The sequence below is a fragment of the Colius striatus genome, chromosome 4, assembly GCF_028858725.1.
Source record: "Colius striatus isolate bColStr4 chromosome 4, bColStr4.1.hap1, whole genome shotgun sequence".
NCBI classification, from domain to species: Eukaryota; Metazoa; Chordata; class Aves; order Coliiformes; family Coliidae; genus Colius; species Colius striatus.
In genome coordinates, this window is record NC_084762.1 from 61,456,138 (window position 1) to 61,480,251 (window position 24,114).

At 40.3% G+C, this 24,114-nt stretch overlaps 1 protein-coding gene across 1 annotated transcript; it reads right to left on the reverse strand.

Annotated features, from left to right (window-relative positions):
• Positions 1-5,574: 5,574 nt before the first annotated feature.
• On the reverse strand, positions 5,575-23,005 carry VCPIP1 (valosin containing protein interacting protein 1). Its single transcript, XM_010207160.2, has 3 exons — positions 20,159-23,005; positions 14,563-14,649; positions 5,575-11,555 (listed from the first exon to the last, which is right to left on the reverse strand). The coding sequence occupies exons 1-3, from the start codon at positions 22,863-22,865 to the stop codon at positions 10,684-10,686; spliced, it is 3,666 nt and encodes a 1,221-aa protein (XP_010205462.2). The 5' UTR covers positions 22,866-23,005; the 3' UTR covers positions 5,575-10,683.
• Between the last annotated feature and the right edge of the window lie 1,109 nt (positions 23,006-24,114).

Below are 24,114 nucleotides of genomic sequence, written 5' to 3' on the forward strand. Positions count from 1 at the left end.
TGAGGTTCAACAAGGACAAGTGCAGAGTCCTGCACCTGGAAAGGAACAACCCCATGCACCAGTACAGGCTGGGGATTGACCTGCTGGAGAGCAGCTCTGCAGAGAGAGACCTGCGAGTCCTGGTTGATAATAAACTGAATGTGAGACAGTAATGTGCCCTCATGGCCAAGAAGGCCAATGGCATCCTGGGATGCATCAAGAAGAGTGTGGCCAGCAGGTGGAGGGAGGTTCTGCTTCCCCTCTACTCTGCCCTGGTGAGGCCTCATCTGGAGTCCTGTGTCCAATTCTGGGCTCCCCAGCTCAAGAGGGACAGGGAACTTCTGGAGAGAGTCCAGTGCAGAGCCACCAAGATGATCAGGGGACTGGAGCATCTTCCTTATGAGGAAAGGCTGCGGGAACTGGTGCTGTTTAGACTAGAGGAGACTGAGGAGGGATCTCATTAATATTTACAAGTATATAGATGGTGGATATCAGGAGATTGGGGCATCACTTTTTTTCTGTTGTATCTAGTGACAGTACAAGGGGTAATGGAAGAAGCTGGAACACAAAAAGTTCCATTTAAACACAGTGAAATAGTTTTTCTTTATGAGGATGAGGGAGCTCTGGCACAGGCTGCCCAGAGGAGTTGTGAAGTCTCTTTTTCTGGAGGTTTTCAAAACTCACCTGGACACGTTCCTGTGTGACCTGATCTAGGTGGACTTGGAAGAGATAATCTTGTAATTTGCCCTGTTACTTTTTTCAATTATGGAAAACAAATGGCTTATTTAATCAGAAAACAGTTTCCCAACTCAAAATAAATTGCTGCCAGTCTGATAGAGCTGAAGTCTATAAAGTAAAAGAAACACATAACGATTGCTAAAATAAAGACCAAGCTTGCTGTAGGTAAGCTTACATGTTTTTTAGCAGATACTTTCCTTTTATTAGTCTTCAATGTCTTATCACCAGTTTCTCTAGTGACTGCAATTTTCAGAACTCTACACTGGCAGAAACACCCAAATATGCCAATTGAAACCACATACACTCATCAAGTCTTCAAGCCCAGATATTTGGTTTGGGCAATGTTCAGTGACATAGCACCACTCATTTGGTGCCCAAAGTGCACCAGCACTGTGGGGGCTGAGCTTCTTCACCATGTTTCAGGAAGTTCCTGGTAAAGAGCACAAGGATACTTACCAGATACTCTTTTAAATTAAAATAGTTATCCATATGGACCGTGCTTTATTATATCTGCATCTACTCTGTGTCACAGTACTGAAGATCCCAGCTTCTCATTCGTACTTGACTCATGCCACAGTCAGTTCAGTGAAGTTGCAGTTCAGAGCAGTTTCTACTGGCTGTGTGTCTTCAATCATTCTTCTTAAAATACTTCTTAGTATCAAAGTTTCTGAAGGGTAAAATTCTGTTCATGGCTGTTGAAAATTATTTGCTCTTGATGGAATTATCTCCAAATGCCCCTTACAACATTTTCCTGAGATGCTAAGTCTTAAAGGATCTGCCACTTCACCTAGAAGAGTTAGCAAGCTCTGTGTACTTTTTCTGTCTATATACAACCTTTTCGAGAGGGCAAAAATTGTTAATGTCTCTGCCTAACTCAATTGTCATAACTATGACACAGAAGAATTGTATGTACTTTCTGACTTCATAATTGTAGTTCTCAGGGATGAGATTATATTTCAGATCTCATGAGCTGCTCTGTGTCCCTTCTTCTGGCAATGCTCACCTGTCATTGGCTTGAAAAGAAAATTAGGTCATGTTGAGCTCACATTGTCTCCTGCAGAGAGTATGAGGAAATGGTGTCAGTGCACAGCTCTGATGGACACTCGCTTAGAAACCAAGTCCTAGGCCTCACCTCATCTGCTCATGCAAGTACAGTAGCAGTTATAGTACTCATTTGAGGAGACAAGATTCTGGCTGACAACCACTTCACCTACTATTTCAATGGTATGGATATTAATTTATGAGGCACTATGTAAGTGAATGGATTCCATTTTAGGGGTTAAAAACAAAACAGCCTTGAATGAAATGGGGGGAAAAAAATCCCAAATTTACACTCAGACATTATCTATGATCTCATTATGGACTCTCTCTATAAGTAATAATAATACTGCTGCAAGATTCGATTATAATATTAAACTCAATTAACAATCTTCAGTAATTTTCCAAATGCCACTTGTTTATTTGGGAAATCACAGAGGAATAGTTTTACTAGTTCTGGTTAGGCAGATGTTTTTTAAAAAGGATTTACTCATTTCACAGACATACATACAACTTGGGAGACTAAAGAGATCATTTAGAACTCACCTGTTAATCAAGTATTAGCAGTATGTGTTTTCTTACTTTGTTTTGGAACTATGTCCTAGAAAGTCATTGCTATGAATGCAAGTGAAGTCAGCTTCACCCTTAGATTTTGCCAACCCCAGGAGTAAACAGTCCTAAAGCAAGGGCTTTGTGAAGCAGTCAGAGCCAGAGTGAGCCAACCAGTCAGGTGGGTAAACAGTAGTCAAGACAGAAGTAACTATGTCCCAGCAGCAGCAGCCTGAGCTAGATTCAAGACAGCAGCCTACATTCAGTAATATCCTGGTGATAAATGGAAAGCGCCATGACTTTCTACCCACAAAATTAAAAACACTTTATGAAAATAGTGTTCAGATCCACTGCTTTCCAAAGTAGCCACAAGACTCTCCTCACTTCCCACTGATTATGAGGAGTAACAGAGATGTATCTTCCAGTATCACATTCGTCAACCCCAGAGATGCTGGCCTCTGATGCTTGCACAACTGCAGCTTACGTCTTTTTCCAAGGGACTGTTGCTCCCGTGCCTTGCACATTTCCAGCACATCTCCATCCTGGTTCCACTTCTGCAGTCAGCAGTGACTGTCCATGAAAGGTCCTTAGTTATTCCAAGTCTATTTTCCAAGTTTGTGCAAGGATGCAAGTTTACAAGAGTTTCCAATGTAGAACCTCAGGGTTTGGGTTGGAAAGACCAAAAATGTTAAATAAAAAAAGACGATTTTTGGAGTAGACGATAGATAACTGGGGATTTTGGGGCTGCTGGCTTACTGGAGACTAGAGGTAGCTGAAATTTTCTAAACTAAGAAGCATATTGCCAAGCTTGGCTTACTTTGAATGTGAGGAAGAAAAAAAAATCTGCTAGTAACTATGGCAGGGTAAAGAATTAAAGGTTAGGAGAAATAGAAGGAGCACAGAAATAAATACTGGTATTTAGTTTCTTCTATTGTACCATACCTTGAATTTTCTCATTTTGAAAGCAAAAGGATGCTGGTAATCTTGACCTTTACTTCCTGCATCTCTCCCACTGTCTGCAAAAATAATTGCTATTTCCTGCATCTGTCTTTGGAAGCCAAAATAGACCTTAGTTTAAGAAAGACTTCATGGGGGGGGGGAAAGTAGTATTCTTGCATACCTTCAGGTATAGGACTTGAGTATGTACTGAACAACACTTGAGCAGAGCTGAACAGATCATTAGAGTTATTTAATTCCCCACAATTTTAAGTTAGGTCTTCACCTTCTCTGTGTATTTTGGCTTTTTTTTTTTCCCCTGCCACAAACCCTACACCATTATGTGGCAACAACTGGTGAGGTATCACCCCCTTGCTCCCACTGGGTGGAAAAGTATGTATTGGACAGCTTCTGCTCCTAGGAGATATGTGGATCTCGAGGAAATCCCGAGATTTAGAGTGAGCCACGGCAGCTTCTAAAGCTCATCACTGCAGGTGGACCAACATAAAATATGGTTGCCTTACAAAACTACTAGTTGATTTTTAGAATCATTCATAAATCCTTATGTATCTTCCCTCTCCTGAATATCCCCACAAGTCCTCTGCTCTCTTAGGAATCTCCCTTTATCCTTTTCGGTCCTATAAATAGGGATCTCAGAGGAAGTCAAACAAGACTTTCATTTCCATCAGTCTAATTTGGATGAAATTGTATCATTTTTCTGTTGCCTCTTAATGTCCTCTAGGTGCAGCAGTATAAATGGAGAACAATATGCTTACAGAAATGCTCATGGTAAAAATTATTCAGTACACAAGTCCAAAAGGCAGATGGAAAGCAAACAGAAAAGCTAGCCCAGAACCAGAAGAGACCTCCTTAGGATTTGCAGAGTCTACACAAATGCATGTGGTTAGGATTAGGAGGTAGCATCTGGCAAGTATCATTCTGCATTTATACAACAATGCAATCATCTGCAGAAAGCCTCGTTTTAAAAAAAATCTTATATACCAAGTTGCCAAAACAGCCTATAAAAATGATGTTTTATTATTCTGAAAGAAGTTGCTTGAGTTATGGCTTAAAAGTTTATAAAAAATTACTGAACATCTCACAGAATCAGGCTCCACAGACTATTGGCTAGTAAGAACCATAGCACCTTCTAAACCTTCTTCTAATTTCTGGTAGCTTCCTTCTATCTACCATCTTTCTTATTTTTCACTTACTGAATACAAGTTTCCAAACTGCACAGACCCAATCCAGATCTACAGGACCACTTTAGAAATGAAATTAGACTTCCCACCATCAAGACTGGGTACTGGAAGTATTATGTCAAGCAGAAAACAAAATTAGTAGTCACTTAAAAAAACCTCAAGCAAACAAACCAGAGGTGGATAAAGTCCAAATACGGGTCTGTGCAGCTATATCATAATCATCAAATCAATGCCTTTCATTAACAGAGAATAAGTCTTTTCTGAAGCTTATTAAAGTGTCTGCAAGTTACTGCAACAGACGTCAGTGCTTATGCTGAAGCCTAATGCTTTTGACGATACCAATAAATGTTCAGAATCAGCCAGTATACATCAATTTAAGTAACTGCAATCAAAATAATCCATTTCAAATCAGCTGTGGCAAACAGGTTTCTGTTAGTTTGGCCATCGTGTCTACTATGGATCCAAATGCTACCACTTTTCTTTATACTCAAAACATTACAAATCAGCAGAAGCCAAAATATATCAAAGCCTCAATAAAATAAAACTCCACATCCAACAAAGGGATAGTTTCTATAAACTCTTGCAGTTAATATAGGTGTTTGAATTGACTCTTTGTAATTCTAAATCTACCTCCCACAACTCAATACACATGCTGATGAACATCCAAGGTTCGCTCTTACCCCAGTCCCAAGGAAAAACTTATGTTGTGAGGAGTCTTTCTCAAGTCACAAGCTGGGCTTGTGCAGGCATGTTCAAACAGATTTGATATGGATATAGCTAAGAAAAAAACCAAACAAATGACAAACTCAACACCCCAAGCCCAGCAATTCCAAACTAAGAAAAAAACCAAAACATTTTTTAAAAAAAAAAAGAAATCAAGACTGATATTAAGGCTGTAAAATTAAGAGCAGAATTAAAATGGAAACACTTTGAAAGCACTCTTAACTTGGTTGCTTCATACATTCAGTACTAGTTTTGGCTCAGAATATAAACATTGCATTAATAAAAATGAGTAAATTTCTAGTTTAGCATTAAGCATTGAAGCCTTTGAAATACAAATCTTCCACGGGATAATTTTCAATTCTTCATGAGAAGACACGCAATCAAAATTAACTCCATATACTTACACCCGTCATTTTAAAGAATGTTTTAATGCTAGCACACTTTGAATTAGAGCCTTTCAATAAATACAGAAAGAAATAACAGAGTTTTGCAGATGGATTCTATGAATTCTTTTCTAGGCATAAAGTTACCATTACAGGCAATTTTTGAAATTAACTACTACACATAGCTGGTGGAAAAGGCACAGAAATAATTTAAGTACTTGTCAATATGTTCATCTTTGAATAGTGCCAAATTTTCAAAAGTCTAGTTCTTCCACAATATACTATTCATAGTTGTATATTACATACGTGCAAAATATTTTGCTTTGAAATATCTTTCGATCAATGTTTTAATCCTCAGATTGCAAGATACCTAAAAGGTCACATATCACTTGGTCAGCCTTTTTCTACACTTTCTTGGTGACAACTTCATGTCTCGGGTCTCGGTCTCTAATATATAAAAATATCTCTATTTTTAAAATTTCTGATTCAAAGGTCTATGTGATTAATGAAACATTCAGAACAAGTTAAAAAAACCCAACCTTTTTAATGAAGTTTTTCTTTCAAAGAAGTTTCTTCCAAACAGAAATATAACTAAAGAAAAACAGGCAAGAGTTTACTTTTCTAATATTCATACCAGTTCTTCAACTTCTATATTAGTATTCATGTATGCAAGTATAATGCAATTTATATGTAGAACACAGAAGTTAATATAATTACAACTCGTTCATTTTGTAGTCAAATTGGTGTTATTTAAACAGGCTAATGTGTGAAAGGCTAGATAAAAGTTGGACCTTGTAAAACCAAAGCAGATGTTTTAACTTATAGTTTTAATATAGCAATCAAAGAAAATTCCAAATACTGTACAGTGAAGTGTAATATAGTACACTATATACTGTTATAATACACTATTGTTACATTACAGATAAAAAAAAATCAAATATAATTAGTACAGCAATCACAAAACAAACCAAACTGTGCTGGACAACAGCCAGTACTGTGAAGATGGTAATTTCTAAGCTAATTTATTTTTAATTCAACATGTAAAGCACTTACTGTTTAAAAAGATTTGTTTTCTAAATATATACACTATTTTAATTCTTATTTATACATTTTAAATAGCATTCCCTCCTAAAAGTGCACACTTCCTTGGCAATACTCCTCATGAAATGTAAATAATTCTGAAAACACCGCTCTTGTTTCAACCTTTTATTGCTCAACCCCAGGCATAAGGGCTCAGAGGGAATCCTGCATTCTAAAGATCTTATGCAACTTCTTCAGTTTTAAGAAACTAAACTGATATCCCCAAGCAAAACAAAGAAATCACTTACTGTTGTTTTTAACAAAAGGATCAACCTCGTATTATTATTATCATTATTATTTTACAAAAGTACGTAGATCCAGCTATTTGGAAATGGGAGGCAAAAAAACATAGAGATAACAGTGGCATCTTCTTAAATCATTCCTTTTTCATACATTTCAGATCAAGCACTGCTCTCCCAATTGTAAGCACACTATGAATTTTATTACCCGGCATTTCTCAGTGCATGGAAAGAGTAGCAAGCAACTCTGCTAACCTTGTGACAGCAACAATAGTCTACTTTTTGGAAGATTGAAAATTAAGCATTTTGGTCTTGAAGGTATGCATGTGTACAGAGTTGCCAGCATAGAGCCTTGTGGCACTGTGCCTCCACAATGCCGCTACAGTGTTCTGTCAGAGGAAACATCTAGCTAACATTTTGTAGCTATCAGAAGACTAGTAAACTGCACGGGATTCACAAACTCAACAACATATATATTGCTGGTTTGTGACTCAAACACCAAAGACATCCCAAATCTATTTATGCAATTTCATTTGAAAAGCAGCTATTTATTTTGCTTCACTGAAATGCAAACAATTCAGAGAAACTGCAGTACCAAAGAGTCAGCCTTACTAAGCAGGAAGCCACTGAAATAAGCCAAAATCTTGAATTTGCCAGGAAAATCGACCTGTTCTCCTGGGATTTCCCATTTGCTCATCAGCAGTCTGTTCATTCTCTTTTTTCTTTTTTTTAGTTGTCCTATACTTTCAGCAATCATCTTTCATTTAGGTTACACATACTAAGCCACATTACAGTTTAGGATTTTAAAATAATTTAAGTCTTCTTTGCCGTGAGACAGTGTGTAGAAGGTGGTTGGCCCCAAGACAAGAAGGTAATCATAGCAGGTACTCAAAAAGAATTTAGAACCACAGCTTCTGTCCACAGACAATTCAGTAGCAAGTAGTTTGGGTTAGGGTTTTTTGAGAAAGGAACACTCTCATGCCATTTGAGAAGTCCTATTGACATGGCTTCACATCCACAAGTCATCCTCCCTGCCCTTGTACCCCACCAGCATTTTCCTGATTCTAACAGTGAAATCTAACAAGCATATGTGTGCTCTAAGACAAGCACACTTACATTTGCACCCGCTGCTAGCAATCAGGTGAAACATCTGTTCAAACTTAAACTTCAGTGTTCATTTCACTTCTCCTGTACAGTTACACATCTCACTGGCACGTAGATGACGTTGAACTTCACTTGAGTGTACCAAAAGCTATCTTTCTCAAAAACACTATATTTAAATGCATGAGAAAGCTACATGAGATAAGAACACTGCAAAGAAATATGCACAATCCTGCTTTACAGCACAGGAACTCACACCATAAGCTCTTATAATTTTGACACCATTTTACCATTCCTACTTAGTTGTAGGAACTAGAGAGTTCTGATCTACATTATTTGAATGGACCCAAAATGACACTAAGGGTGAGTCAAACAGAGCTATTATCTGTCTCTATTTCTATTTAGATATGAAAAAAAGTGAATTACGGATGAAATGGAAAGTGTATCAAAATTAAACCAAATCTTCTTTACACAGTAAAAGGCACACAAACTTCTGTAGTTTTACCAGAAAGGCATGAAAGAAGAAAGCATCTTCTCTTGAAATACAGATGATGTGCAATAAATATCCCAACTGATTTCAAACTTCAATTTCTTTCATATACAGCACCCATATCTTTTTTTCAGCCAAGGAAGAGTTCTTTTTCCAAGCAAAAGGTTACAAATGTCTAAGTGATAGTCATCTTGTCTAAAATGCAAAGGATCCAGGAGATTCCTCCCCCTCAGCCTCTCATGACTTAAAAACTCCTTCCAAGGAACACATCACTGCTATACTTTTCTAAACACAGTGTGACAAAGCACAATCCCCTACTCAACGGTTTCTATATAGAGAAGTAGCCTTCAGACAGCTAGAGTGATTCATGGGAGACCAAATGTTTTCAGAAGTCATGGCAGGCTTCCAGCTGCTGCATGTGCATCCTGTTTCTCACTGAATAAGCCCTGTCAGTTAATCAGTGCATCAGCAAGGTCAGTTCTGGTAAGCCAAATTACTTCATACATTCCAAGCTTCCTAACTGCTAATTTACAGGTGAGCAATTTGAGATCTTAAAAATTTGCACTTGTTTGTGAAAAGGTGATTGGTATTTTCTACATATAAGTAGCGTAAGAAATCATGAAGTAGTTATTCCCTCTACATAAAAAGTTAAATGTAGGCATTTTAATTTACTTTGACAAAACTGGGGCTATTCTTTTAAGTGATTTGCTTTGGGCAATTTTTACATACAAAAATAAATACTCCCCTGTGGGATATTTTATCATACTAATGCTTAGAACTGCTAAAGTGATTAGAAATGTAAAAAGTCAGGAGACTACCCTGAATACAAACATATACAATACAAACAACATTTGTGAACTGGTAAAAACCCACATGTGCACAAACACAGACTTCAATACTTAAATGCTCTTAATTCCTTTGAAGCTGTATTAACATCTTTGATCCATTTAATGTTATTTTACCATTAGAGGAAGCAACAACAGTGCATTTAAATATGACTATGAAGATTGGAAGCAAAGTGCAGTATCAGATAGACGTTCTATCCTTAGGGTTACAAGCCCAGTGGATGCTTTTTAAGAACTAGCACTGCAGGTCTGATGAACATGCTAATTAAGTGGATACAAGCTATATTATCACCGATGCAGGGATATCTGCATCACAAACTAAAGTGAGGCTAATAGAGGTGGGTAGTCTTTATACCTGAAACAGCATGTATTCCTTGTTTCCACGGAGTAAACAGTGAGCTTCCAAAAGCTCGATTATCACTGAACACTTTAGGATAATGTATGTTAGAGTTACTTCCATCCAACTAAATTGCTAATTTGCTCTGAAAAAGACAGTTGCTATTTAATATTTCCCATTACTAACCAATGCCAATAATCAAAAGTTTTGTAAAGGACATGCATTTGCCATTTAACATTTGCTTCTTGCAATTGTGCAACATCTGACCAGCTAGGAAATAAAAACATGCTATCACTTGCTAACAGGCCACCAAAATGATTGTGTTGGCTCATATAGCCATGCACAACCACACCATATTCACTTCAACTTCATCATATAAAGTAGCCATTTTTTTCTAGCTCGTTTAAACTGGCAATATGCAGAAATTAGAGAGCTTCCTTAAGTTACACTTACTCCAAGATTTCTGATAAGCATGTAGAGCTGAATGAAAGAAAAAGTTTTAAAATCTGAGGAAGTGCCAGCACAATGTAGTTAAAACTATTGTATATGCTGCATTATCAAATTTAGCAGAAGTTTAGTTTCAGTTGCTTTTTTAAATTTATGTATGATTCATGCTTACAGTGTATTTTTCAGTGGAATTAAGTACCTGGGACAGGACTAACTTGGTCATATTTCTAGTTTTGACTGTTCTAGCCTTTCCAGTAACCTTAAACTAGCATGGTAAGAACCTTGCATGGACTTGGATTTTAAGACTTTTAAGAAATTAAAAATGACAAAGAATTTTCAAGAACCCACATTTACAGCAGATAGTCATCTCAGTGCATTTCCTAATAACTAATTTACAGGTAAAAGAGCCAGCCTGGGCAGCAGTATGGTAATATTGAAAGCTATTGCCAATCACACGCTTATCATGCACTGAATAAGATGATATAATCTTTGACATACATACAAGTTTTAATAACTAATCACTTTGTGTGGCCCAGCCAATAAACATTACAACATTTGAACAGTAATTTCTTCTACCCTTATTAGATTTTAACCTATCAAGAGTGATCCATTGGCTCAGTTGCATTAGTGATTCCTGCATCTTGACTATCCATCTCCTCAAGCTCCTCAACAGAATTTCCCTTTTGTGCTTTAGACCTTGCAGGAAAAGTCGTTCCCACAGAATTCACCATGTTACCATCAGTCGATTCAGTATTCAAGTGTTCAGTACCACCTGGTGCAGAAAACGATTCGGGTAAGCCAGCCTGAAAGCTCCCAGTTTTAGCAGTTGAACTCACTGCCTCTACTTTTCTTTGAGATACATCAACTGAAGCTGACTGCTCTGTATTCTGATCCCGCAAATGTCTATCCATTGAAGCCTGAATAGAAGAGACCATTTCCTGCAACTTTTTTCTCTGTGCCTCAATCAAAGTGGGGTCAAGCTGCCTGCTGTCTCTCATTGTGACAACTCCCGGAGCAATTCGGATAAGCTCACTGTTACCAGAAGCAGCTGTGAATACAGAAGGCTCAATTTTAGCAGAAGGACTGAAGTCCGTTTCTGTGCTATGCTTTCTTAGAAGTGGTGTTTCCCTGGCTCTTTGATCATGTTGTTGACTACTAGATGCAGTTCCTAAGGAATGGCCCTTTCCTTGAAATGCAGTTACATTATGTAGTTGTTCGGATTTCTTTTTCACTACTCCACCACTACCCAGCTTCAGCATTCCATGTGAAGGACTTGCTTCTCTGCTTCTTGAAGTCGCTTCTGCTCGCACTTGACTTAGGGCCTCTTTAACCAACTCTTCAACATCGGGACCGATAGGAAAGTGCCCAGCAGCATCTACACACAGCTCTAATCTGTCTTCTGCTGCATTGTACACAAAGCTCTTACCAGGCAGATGTGGAAAAGTACAATGTTTGCCATCAGCCAAACCTATAAAGATAAAAAAAGTTATTCAAAGTGCTAACATAGTTTAAGGCATGCTCGGAATACATACTAATTATTGTATTTAAACCTATTGCATCAAGTATGTAAGAAGAAACACACTGAAACTTATCGCTATGGGAAAAAAACAATTTAGGCTGCTGCCTTCTACGGTGATTATAATGAAGAGATAGGACTGCAGTATTACTAGATAAAATAACCACCTTGCTGGGACTTGTAGTTCTAATGCAACAGAAATTAAAAAAAAAAAAAAAAGAAAAAAATCAATATATGCTTCCAGTAATACAAAGCAAGTCAAACTCCATCACTACTATGACCCCAACCCCAGAACCACACAAAAACCCACCCCAAACAACAACAACAAAAAAAACACGCCCAGAAAACTGCCGAAGAGTACATTTCAAATCACTACCTGGAGAAGTACTACGTAAGATCACTTCCATACCACTTAGAATTGTAGTGGGATTTCAGGGTGTACAATAACTGCTGCTAAGCCTGAGGAGTTTCAAATTTGTTGTTTGTCTTCTCAGAGAGGAAGTGTTTCTAGATTAACAACAGCATTTCAAGCTTACCATGTTTAGTGGTCAAGCTTACCATGTTTAGTGGTCCTGGAGATAACTGTTAACTTTACAAAATAATCATGAGGCATAATATTTTTTATCTGCTGATTGTTTCATTGTTGCCCTTGCAATTTGACCCATCTGCTAAAATTGAGAGTTCATTAGACAAATTTAAGTTCTGAAGTTGCTCAGTTTCAAAAATGGGCAAGATTTCACTTTCCAATTTACCATCATAAATTAAAAATAACTCTTTCAACACTGTCCCATACAGGCAGTGGTAAACACTGTAAGTATCACTTTAGTGACAATGGCTTTTTGTGAGTTAAAAGCTATCTGCAGATGAAAACTTGTCTGAAACAACTCTTTTCTCTTTAGTTCTATCAGCAATGCAGGCAGAGCTACAATAAAAAACCCACACTTTTTTTTTTAAAAAGTGCCAGGAATAAGTAAATTAATGGGATTTTCCCTCATATTCTCTTACAGTTCCTGAAGAAAAACACCAGAAATTATGCAGAAGGGAAGAAACACAACAAGGAAATCTTGTTTCTGTGTTATCAAATACAATGCAGTAAAAAAATCCAGGGCATCAATGAAATCCTATTAAACTGTTTTTATAGTGATGAACTAACTGACCAATCTCTCTCATCCTCCATAGTTGCTGATTCACACCCTTTTACAGTTGCAGAGAATCTACAGATGATATTTTATTTCAAGAACTTCAGACATTTAGCTCCTTTCTTTATTTATCCATGGGAACCAATAACCAAACTGCCAAAACACACTGAGAAAAAAATTTAACCTCAAACACCTATCCATCTAACTTCACCTGAAGAACATGTTTTAACTGCATAATTTGCAAGACAGCTGTAACGGCTTCTATCATAGACCAAAACTGATTCTGAAATGGCAATCCTGAAATCTCAGTAAGATCTTAAACAAAATCTACTAAATCAAATTTAAATTAACATTACCTACACTTGATAGAAAGCTTAGTTCCAAATGTCCAGTAGTTGCATTATTGCATTAACTAAAATATTACAAAGAGGTAAGAAGAGTTGGATTATTGCACACTGTAATTGTTTAATGTGGGAAGTTAGTAATTCATAGATGTCAAAATCATACCAGTATGTTAGTACCAAAATAGCAATTGAAATAGCAACTCCACCTACCAAGGCAGTGTAAAACACCTGCACATACAGAAACACAATAATGTTCAAATACAGGATGCTGTCTCTCACAGCTTTAGTTCTTACATTGCCAGTCAGCAAAAATTACTTTTAAGTCAGGCACTTTCTTTGAGTTAATGACCAGCTGGGTTAAAATCCCTTGGGTTCATTTCAAGTTCTGAACTCTAGCTAGTCATTAATTGGTCCAAAATGTCCTTTCCATCAGGCACTGTTTAAGTTAACTCACTTGCCACAAGCAATACAACAGTCTTTACTGTATAAGCATACTTAAAAAAAAAAAAAAAAACAGATTTGCTGTATGACGTTTGCATGCTAATTCCATTACTAGATTAATAATTCGGTGACAGAGCACTGAGTATCCCATGCATTTTAATTACAGCAAACAGAACAGAATTTGCATGGTAAAATACATGTTTCCAGAAATTATCAAGGTTAAGGTTGATGAAACTGCCTAAGGAGTCAAATGGTAAGAAAGCAGTAAAGGAGTCATTATTAAAGATGAAACCAAAAGTGCTAAACTATGAATGCAAAGACTTCAATAAAAAAATGAACTTGAAATGAGGGAAAGTAACTGCATTGTACTTTCTCCTCTAAAGAAACAGATGTAATTCTTTGTAGCTAGTATTTGTAAAGATGTCTTTTATATATATACATATATCTATACATACATACATACATATATATATATATATATACACACACACTGTGATTACTTGCTTGGTTTTTCTGCATATAGTCCAAAATATAACATTGATCCATGAAGAAGGGGATGGATAGCTTTGCTTTTGAACAACAATCTTAGGAACATGAAAAACAAACTTAACCAACCATTGAAGTTTAAAAAATGCAGTACCCCTGTATAAAATATATGCTAAGAAGCACACTAGAAAAATGAACTGCTTATCCAGTAAGTGTTTTAAAGTATAACAGGAATAGGTTCTGTGATCTTGTGTTTCTTTGATCTTTCCCCAAAACAACCCAAAACCAACCCTAAAAAAGCCCAGCTGACATACTGAATTCAGGAAGTTTAAATAGAGATGCATGATTGTAGAGAAAATTTCAGTTGAATGAACTAGTCTTAGTCAAGATTCCCTAGTCTAAGGCTCTCTGAAGAAGCATAAGGAGTTCTACAAGTTCTACAATATTATAAAAATGGTAATAAAAATATATTTATGCTTACAAGTGACTCAATGTTAATTTACAATTATAAAGACTTGCAAAGAGGAGAAAGGGATAAAAAAAAGTTACCCGTGGTTTTCTTCATTATGCTGTAGAATACGCCACCTTGCTGAAACAATTGAGGAAGCCCCTTTGCGTAAGACCAAACATCTTCTCCTGTAAAAAACACAAACACAATTATTAGACAATGGCTGAAAAGGTAACTCTGTGAATTAAAAGCTGAATCATCGCTCTCATCTGTGCAACTAAGAATCTGAATTTGTACTGCAAATTCACAGAACAGGAGCCCAGAACGTAGAGAAACTTTCAGAAAAACACAGCACTGTCTTCAGTCAAATATCCTACATGTTCTAGTACAAAGATTCCTAATTATATTTGATCCAAGCTGCAGCCCCTGGTTCTTTGCCAGATTCTACACGAATGTATCCATTCCCCTCATCTACCCATGCTTTCAACATAAAACTAGGAAATTAATAATATACTTCCAAAATTCAAGCACATACCCTTGCACATTAAAACATGAATTGTATATCCCTAAAATCTTCTCCACAATCAGATCTCCATGTCACAGCTGCCATACAGCAGACTTGATGCTGTGGCTGTTACACAAATATCCAGACAGGCAGCTGTGTAGAAGCTGTGTCTATACCTTGCTTTTCTTGGGAGTTTGAAAATGACAACAGTGAGGCCACAGTAGCCCTGTGTAACTGGCATTTTTCAGAGATGCCAAAAATGGCATTGAAATGTAACAACTTCAAATGGCACCAAGAGGAAAAAACCTCAAATCCTAGACTATGTAAGGAAAGGAATATAAAGAACAGAAAAATTGGGTTACAATGGCAGCATATCAGTGACCTAACAGCACCTACTAGATCAATCCAGATCTGCATTTTTACCAGTACTCTTTTCCTCATTTTGCTAAGCACTTACCTGCTTCAGAGAACTGTCATGTGATGTTGTGAAAGCACTGCCATTCTCCTGATGCAGAAACGACTACTGCACACACACATTTTCAGAAAACAAAAATGCATTTCACACTTTATACCAAACGTTCAAGGAACACACCGAGATGCTTTAAATAGAATTTGCACCCTTCTTCAGGAATTAAAATCCCAATAACATTGTCTCTCAATTTTCTATTAAAATTGGAGAATATAAATAATGAACTCAAGTTAACTGGATGCACTTACTACTTGGAATAGAGAGTTGGAAAGTGTAAGGCTGTAAAATATTACTCACTGGTATTTCTTTGCTCACTGTTAAGAACAAAACAGAAGTATGAAGATATTTTTAATAGCTTCCACATACTGAATACAGAGCAGATTTAAATCCTTCCTTGCATTTCTTTACTTTTTATCCTACAAGGTAACTGTAGCTATTCTCCTATCCCACCTGCCTCAGGTGACAGTGGCATTATGTGCTACACTATACTTTGCAACCCATGAAGCCAGACTGACTTTTGAGTTTTCCTTCCCCAACAGGCACTGGACTCCGTACACTCCCCTGCTCCCACCAGAAGGATTCTGTTGCTCAGCACTCCAGGTGTTATTCAAGTCCTCACTCTCTAAAAAAGGGTACAGTACATCTTCACGGTGTTATTGCCTGTGGATATTTTAAAGGCAGGAGATATCCATCATCTGATTAACTTTAAATGAATTCTTTTGAATCATGTATGTTCTGCTTCATCATATGAAGTCATACATCAAGCTCATATTTGGTCTTTGCTTCCTAGTGAGAACAATCAGGTGTTCTACTCTTCTTCCTTGTTTTCCATCATCTACTGAAGGAGGAGGTATTGTCTTTTGACTTTATCCTGATAACTCCTCTCTAATTAATTATCTAATTGCTAATTAATTTGAAGGTCATCTCCAGCTCTTACTGACTCTAAAAAAATTATTTAAAAAAAAAATCAAAAGGAGCGGTTTCCTTTCTTCCCCAAGGCTGCCACCACTTTCCCTCTTCTTCAAACAGCTGCATGGAGGGACAATTACTATCGACAACACTCTCTCGCCTGTTTTTGTTATTTCAAAAGGTGTTCACTGCTACCCTGCATCCCTGTTCTCATTTACATTTTGAAATGGACATTCCCATACACAATGGCTCTTCATTTTTGCCCAAGCAGCTGCAAGTTCTAGTCTTCCTGATGCTTTAAATACTGCTCACGAGAATCAAAATAACCACTGCACTGGTAAGTAAAAGAATACTCTCTGGAGACATTCAAAACCCACCTGGACGAGTTCCTGTGTGACCTACTCTAGGTGGTCTTCCTCTGGCAGGGGGGTTGGACTAGATGATCTTTCGAGGTCCCTTCCAAACCTTAAGATTCTGCGATTCTATAATACAGTCATCAGTCTACTGAAGCCTAGGGAGGCCACAGGCAGCAGCCACACAGTGACTGATCCCATACCAAGGACTCCTCAACTGCTTCATCTAACAATCCATTATTATTATTTGAAGGATTCCCTTCTACAAGATGACCACCAGGCCTTTAGAAGCTGCCCATCAGCAGCATTCTCCAAGGAAAGAGTGTCTGTTCATTCCAGTCATGATTGTTCAAGCCTTGCGCCAGAGAAACATCGTTGTTTAGATAGCCTTTTATGCAACACTAACGAGGACTACATGCAGAAAAGTATGGAGAGCAGGGCTCACAAAACAAAAGCATCAGCCACTGAAAGAAACACGAACTAATGATGCTGTTTTGATAAAGAAATCTCTGATTAGAACACAAAAAAAAAATCCCACAATTACAACTGGACTTCCAGATGAGAGGAACCTGCCCATGTGATTCAACTAAATTACTTTTGAGGTTTGCACATTTTGTTTCTGTTTGTTTTGGTTTTGTTTACCTTGGCACTAAGATGTTTATAGATCACAAGTTAATTTGGATGATCATTTAGTTAGATTAAAAATTCCCTCAAGATACCACATTTATCAAAGAGATGATGTTCTCCGCACTGTTCCCACTCTAGTACACTGTCTCTCAGACCAGCCCTTAACCCCACCATGTTAAGGTAGGACAGCAAATGAAGACCATCCTGCCCACAAGCATGCCACTCACTGCAGAAAAAGAGTAGATGCAGACTGAGCTACGCCAGTGGAAGCCCAAGACCATCACTTCATGCTGCAGAGAGGACACACAGAAATGCAAAACAAATTAAAAGCTCAGTTGGTAAACACAGGTTACAGGCAACTACAGCTGTCTTAAAATCCAGCTGGTTCATTCCAAGAGAATCCAGTTTTCAGTTAATACAGTTAATTTAAACCTGGCCATTTTGATTTCTTGTGCACTGCCAAATTCATCAGTGCAAAACAAATTGATCAAAATAGATTCATACTTAGTTTGCATGTACCCAGAGTGCTTCTACATGGGTGAAAACCACAATGTTTTAACTCTGCTAATGTAGAACTACAATTTTTGTAATCATTTCCCTATAAAATTCTGTATTTTGAACTAAACAAACCAAAAAAAAACCCCAAAAAGAGGAGAGAGCTTTACAGAAATTCATGTGTAATACATTAGGTGGTCCAGAAATTACACTATCTAATTTCTCAGGGCCTGTTTTTAAATTATATACAGAAAAAAAAAAGAAAATATTGTGGTCTAAAATTTTAATAAGTTTAGCTAGGTGAGACAAGCAAAGAAAAAAAAATCTAGTAACTGAAACACGAATGAAGCATCAAGTCAGCCTACCAGAGACCCTGTATGAAATAAAAGCTTTTAAGCATCCAGAATAAATAGTTACAGATATTTGAAGACACACTTTCATGATGAGCATGAGGGTAAAATAAAAACATGTCAGGCCCAGTAAGCCATTTCAACAGCACCTCCCCTCTACACATTATAATCTGACTGTATTAGATGAATGTTTTTAGCAGAACAAAGTCATAGCAAGAGCATGTAGGATAGAAGCTGATTCTCACAACTTTGTAGCACTGTTTTTTATTGGTACAGAAGTGTCACAGAGGAACACTGAGGCCTCTCATCTCAAAAAAGGCTGAATATACCACCTTGAGGAACTGCCACCTCAACATTCATAAGAAAGTGCAAGGACTTAGGAAAATTCCTTACTTCCCCATTGAAAAAAACCACAGTTGTAAACAGTCAGATGACTAGATTTTTTTCCACAAGTATCTTTAAAGGAAAATGAAGCCCTGATAAGTGATTAGCATCTTAAAAAATAGCATCTTAATAAGTAACTGTGTAAGTTGTGGTAATTGGTTAGTTTATAATTTGCTGCCACTTTTACTTCTATTAGTAATGCAAAATGGATGCAGTCAGAGAAGGGTGAGGTAAATTCTATTCTAACCTGTGCTTCAAAAACAGAACCCAACAGCATTGAGAGTCAAAGACAAAAATTGATTTGTGAATGTAAGATCAGCTTACAGTTAATGGACAGGTACCCATAAAAAAAAAAAAAAGGCACACCTTAATGCTGAAGTAACCAAGACACAAAAAACTCTTGACTTCCTTTAAAATTAAGACAGTAGCTACACTTTCAGCAGTATTTCCTGCAAACATGAAAACCCCATCTTGAAGTGAAGGCAGTTTTTAAACTTAATCTTTTCCTGCACTTTGGAACTGTGATGTGTCAGCATGACAACATGGCTAGTGATTCAGCACACTATCTTGCAAGAGACGCAAGACTAGACAATCAGACTTGGAAAATAATCAAAGCTCTGCTTGATGAACTTCTAACATACCACTCTATGATTGTTTCATTTCTAAAACATCACATGCTTTAGCCACGCCAAATCCCTGAAGCAAGACAGAAGGCTCCCACAAAAAGAACCTGTAAACATTACTATTCAACCAGTTCATAAAGCTAAATGAATCATAATTACTGTTCTACTTCCTGACAGTCAGCAGCAAGAACTGTGAAACCTGATGAAGAAAGTACACAAACGAAAGTCCAAGTCTCCTGAGTCCAAATACAAAAATAAAAACCATAGGCATCTGACAAAAGCCCTTTTGTCTCAAATCATTAACAGTCTGACTGACAATTAATAAGCACAGCACTGAAGTCCACCTTTGGGACTCAAACTTCAGGTTAGATTATTTCAGTTTCTCCTCTACTTATGTTCTGAAATAATAACTTTCCACAGCTCTTTAAGAAGATCAGGTCTTAAAATTAGCAGATTAGCTAAGGAGACAGCATTATGTTGATTTGCTTAAAATCAAGATAACTTCCTCTGGGGAGAAATGCCAGGAAACCAAGATAACTTCCTGTAGGGAGAAATACCAGGACTTCATCCTACTACAGAGGTGAGAATTTGGTCCTCAAACTTCCGTGAGTAGACAGACACTCTGCATCCCCTTCTCATCCCTGCTCTGAATTTATTTCCTGAAACCTGAGGGCGATGTAGGAAAAGGCATGTAGCTCACACACATAAATATCAAATGTGTGTCTAATGAAAGACAGAAAAAAACCAAAGAGGAAACAACTTCTAAACAGATTTTTTTTTTGAGAGGACTTTATAGCAAAGAAAGAACATGTATCTCAATGAATCACAGCATGTTAAATGTTCTTCTAAGAGAGGAATAAAGGAACTAACCTTTTCCATGGTTACAGGAAAGAAAAAAATACAGGTACGTGACTACAGTTTGTAAAATGCTATCTTATACTTTAAAATTGTATTTTAAAGTAGAACTTAAAGTCACCCTTACCCATTAGTGTTGCTAGAAGACAGAGAGAATACATCTCCTTATCGACTTGCTCTTGCAGTTCCTTCGATGAGATTTTACTCGTCACACCGATGTCTTCATGCTTCACGGTATGGGCCGAGTGTGCTGAAGCAGACTGTCTGCCTTCCTCTTTACCTTTCAGGATTTCTATTGCAATCCTGTCACCATGCTGCAAAGGAACAGGCTCATTTTCCATGCCCTCTTTGGGAGGCAGAAGCTCTTTAGGAGGAAAGCCATAGCGAATACACTGCAAATACGGAGGAATATTAAATTCTCTAGCTATGCTTTCCTGTAGTTCCAAGAAGGTGGTAGTGCACTTCAGGGTGAGCATTGACTGCCTCCCATCATTTGTGGTTATTCGAATTTTCTTTTCTTTTGTAGATGTTGGAGAATATGGGGTTTTTGTTGGTGTGGCAGGTGCAGATGATGGCCCATCACGAACCGTGCCGGGAGAAGCAGTCCTAGGTTGCCCTTTATGCTCTTGTTTCAGTTTTTCACTTTTCCGTTTTTGCATTACGGAAGCCTGGTCTGCAATGTTCTGCTGAATAGTTCTTTCAGCTTTGCTCATATTCAGCTCCTCCTTGTGCAAAGTTTTTGTCTTCTGTCCGGTCAGAATAATTTTGGTTGGAAGTTGCGACTCTAACTCTTGTGCTTGCTGTACATCATCAGCTCTTTGGGCGTGAGCACCATCAATATTTACAGGGGTATAATCATCAGGGTTCTTTTTGGCTGTTTGATGCAATATTGTGTTGACAACTTTCTGGACAAGAATCTCACTACCAAATTCACCAGGAAAATGCTTGGTAACAAGTTTCATGGCAACGTCATACACATTGCTGTTCAGAGATGTGTCACTTTCATACTGGAACCAGTAGACTGTCTCTCTCACCACTCTTCCACCCCACTCAAGAGTAATAGGAAAAGCTTCAGGAAGATTATCATATTCTTTACCTTCCCAGTAGTGCTTGAATCCACAGCCACACTTGCCACCTGGAGACCTAGTATTAGTTCTATCTCCATCCAAATATGAGACAGATCCATCCTCTCTGACACGACGCACTAAGTTGCTATGACACCAGTTACAAGCAGTCAAACTACTCAGGCTATAGTCTGGTACCAGCACATCCTTTGTGGGGTTGTAAGAACACACCAAATTGTTCAGGGGAAAACTGTAGTTTTTGTCAGGCCTTAGCTGGCCATGAGTGCTTTTTGCCAGGTTGTATAGCTTCCCCCCAGGAGCCAGCCACTCTGGAGGAACGTGATGCTCTGAAAGAGCCCCGCAGATGAGGCATCTGTGCAGGCGGCTGTCCATCACTGCTTTTTTGGCAGCTGCAGTGACTTCTTCAGGCTGGACTCCTATGACACCAGTCCTCCTGTAGAAATACTGATGTACATCAGCTACAAGACTGGGATGAATACCATGTTTACTCATGAAAACCTCCTCCATTGCAGCAACAAGCCTCATCAAGTACTTATCTTGCAAACTTCTGTCTCCTCCAATAATACAGCCACCGTCCTCCTCTAACTTGATATACTTTTTTATGAGGTCTTGAGGAACTCCCCAGGCTTTCGGAAGTAGCTTCCTAGGCAGTTTAGGTAAAGCAGCACCTTTTATTCCAACTAGAGGAATATAATGGTTGCGTCCTGAGCTACTCCATGCAATGCAGATTGGCTTGTTCAACATCCCATCTTTTCCCATGCATTTTTCTAGGGGTATCAGACCAGGGAGGAACGTTGCTGAATAATCTCCAGAGCTTCGCATTCCACTCAAAGAGTCCAATAGGATGATAGGCCGGTGAAGAACATTGGCCAGACCAAAGATGTGAATATTCCTAAGGCCCATTGGCACACCTTCTGGAGGAACAAACAAAGGGTCACACTCATTGATAATGTCCTCCCACTCCACTGCATCAATAAAGTCATGGAAAAGCGCCTTGTAGTGACTTAGATTCTCTTCAAAATGCTTCTTTAGATTCTCTCGCAGAGCATGCCAGAACAGTTCCCTGCCAACAAGTGCCCGTGAGACAGCATGGACAAGGCAGTGGCCATCTCCATCCACATGGACAGGAATGAGGCACTCCTGACTGTTGTTGGCCTTCTTGATGTCTTCCAGGGTGTCGTGCAAGTAGATGAGGCTGCCAGAGCGGTCCTTTCCGTAACCAATGGTCTCAACATGCTCTGGCTCAATGAGGAAGGCGCGGTCACCCAGGAGGGAGCAGTCAAAGATGTCTCCCTGGTTCATCTCTGTCAGGAGCTTGGCTTTACCAGTCTGCTTGTCCATACCGTAGCGGGCCAGGATGGGGGCCAGGAGCTTGCAGTGGTAGTTGGAGAGGCCCATGACTTTAACGAGCTCGGTGTTCCTGCGGGGCGGCCCAGCACCGCTGACGCCCAGCAGCGCGTTTCGCAGGAGGTTGTGCAGCACCAGGTCGGGGTCCGTCACCTCCTCCACGGCCAGCAGCTGCCGCTGCTCGTGGCGCTGCCCGCAGTCCGTGCACTCGATGCTGCCGCCGCTCTGCGGCCCGTGGGCCGGGAAGAAGAGCCGCGCCTGGCATTTGGGGTCGGGGCAGGTGCCCGAGAAGATGCGCCGGTCCCGCTTCTTGGAGGCGGCCGGAGGCGGCGGCTGCGGCTGCTGCTGGGGAGACGGCGGCGGCGGTGGCGGCGGTTGTTGTTGCTGCTGAGGCTGGGACATCGTTCTGCTCCGGCCGGGCTGCACCCCCACCCGCGCTCCTCCGCCCTCACAGGCTCATCCCCTGCGCCCCAGCTAACGACCGGCGCCCGAAAGATGCCGCCGCCGCCACCGGTGCCGGCCGCCGACCGCCCATCCACCGAGCGCCCTCCCGCCGCCGCCGCTCCTCGCCCCCACCTCCGCTTGCCCCCACCTCCGCGGGCCCCCGCCCCGGGCAAACGCGGAAGCCACCGGCGCCGCCGCTTACAGCCTCTTCGCTGCCTCAGCCGCTGCCCGCAACGCAACGGCCTCTCGCTCTTCCACGGCAGCGGCGCAGGCGCGGCGTTGCAAGGGCGCTCGGGAACGGTAGTCTCCTGAGCCGTGAGAGCCCGGCGCGAGGGAGGGAGCAGGGGCCGCGCCAAGACTGCAGGTCCCGTGATGCCAGGCGGGAGCGGGGGGCGGGGAGGGGAAGGGGCCGGGCAAGGCCAAGCCAACCCGCCCGGCCAACCCGCCCCGCCTCGCCCCGCCGCGCTGCTGGGAAATGTAGTCTGGTGCCGAGTGGGCCGCGGAGGAGGGGAGCCGGGAGGGACACGCTCAGGGCGCGTTGCCAGCGCTTGTTGCGCTTCCTGTAGTTGAGTGTGGGGGAAGGGTAAGGCGCTGGGTCTAAGGTGAAACCCCTCACATACATACTCCTTTTCTATCTCCCTGCCCCCCCCCCCCCCCCGCCTGCCTACCCCCCGGCAAGAACACTGACGCAAGTCTCCCTCCTGTGTCACCTGGGGTGGCACCCGGGGAAGGCGGCTGCTCACACTGGCCGCAGCCGACCGGCTTGCTGTCACCGCCAGGCCTTGTCAGCCGGCTGTGGCACCGGTGTCCTCACAGCTCTCCCTGGCCAAGCTCCCACAGGTTGCTGCCAACAAGTGACTGACAGAAGGGGCATGGCACATAGCCAAGGCCCGGCACGGCCCCTGGGCCTCTTCCTGCCCCTCACCACTGCTGCACACAGAGGGTCTGAGTGCAGGGGGATCATGGTGAGCCCCGAGGGCTTCCAGGTCCCATGCCCAAAGCTTTCAAACAGCACCACAAACAGTGTGCCCTCCCAGGTAGTAATGCCCTAGAGACTTGGGCACATGGGTCTGGCCTTGAACATCTGCCACACGTGTCACCATAGCCAGGCCTGGCCAACACAGGGCTGGCTGGCAGCAATGGGAGCTCTGTGCCTGCTCTTTGAACTCCCTGGGCTTTCTGGAGCTCAATATACCCTCGGCAGGGT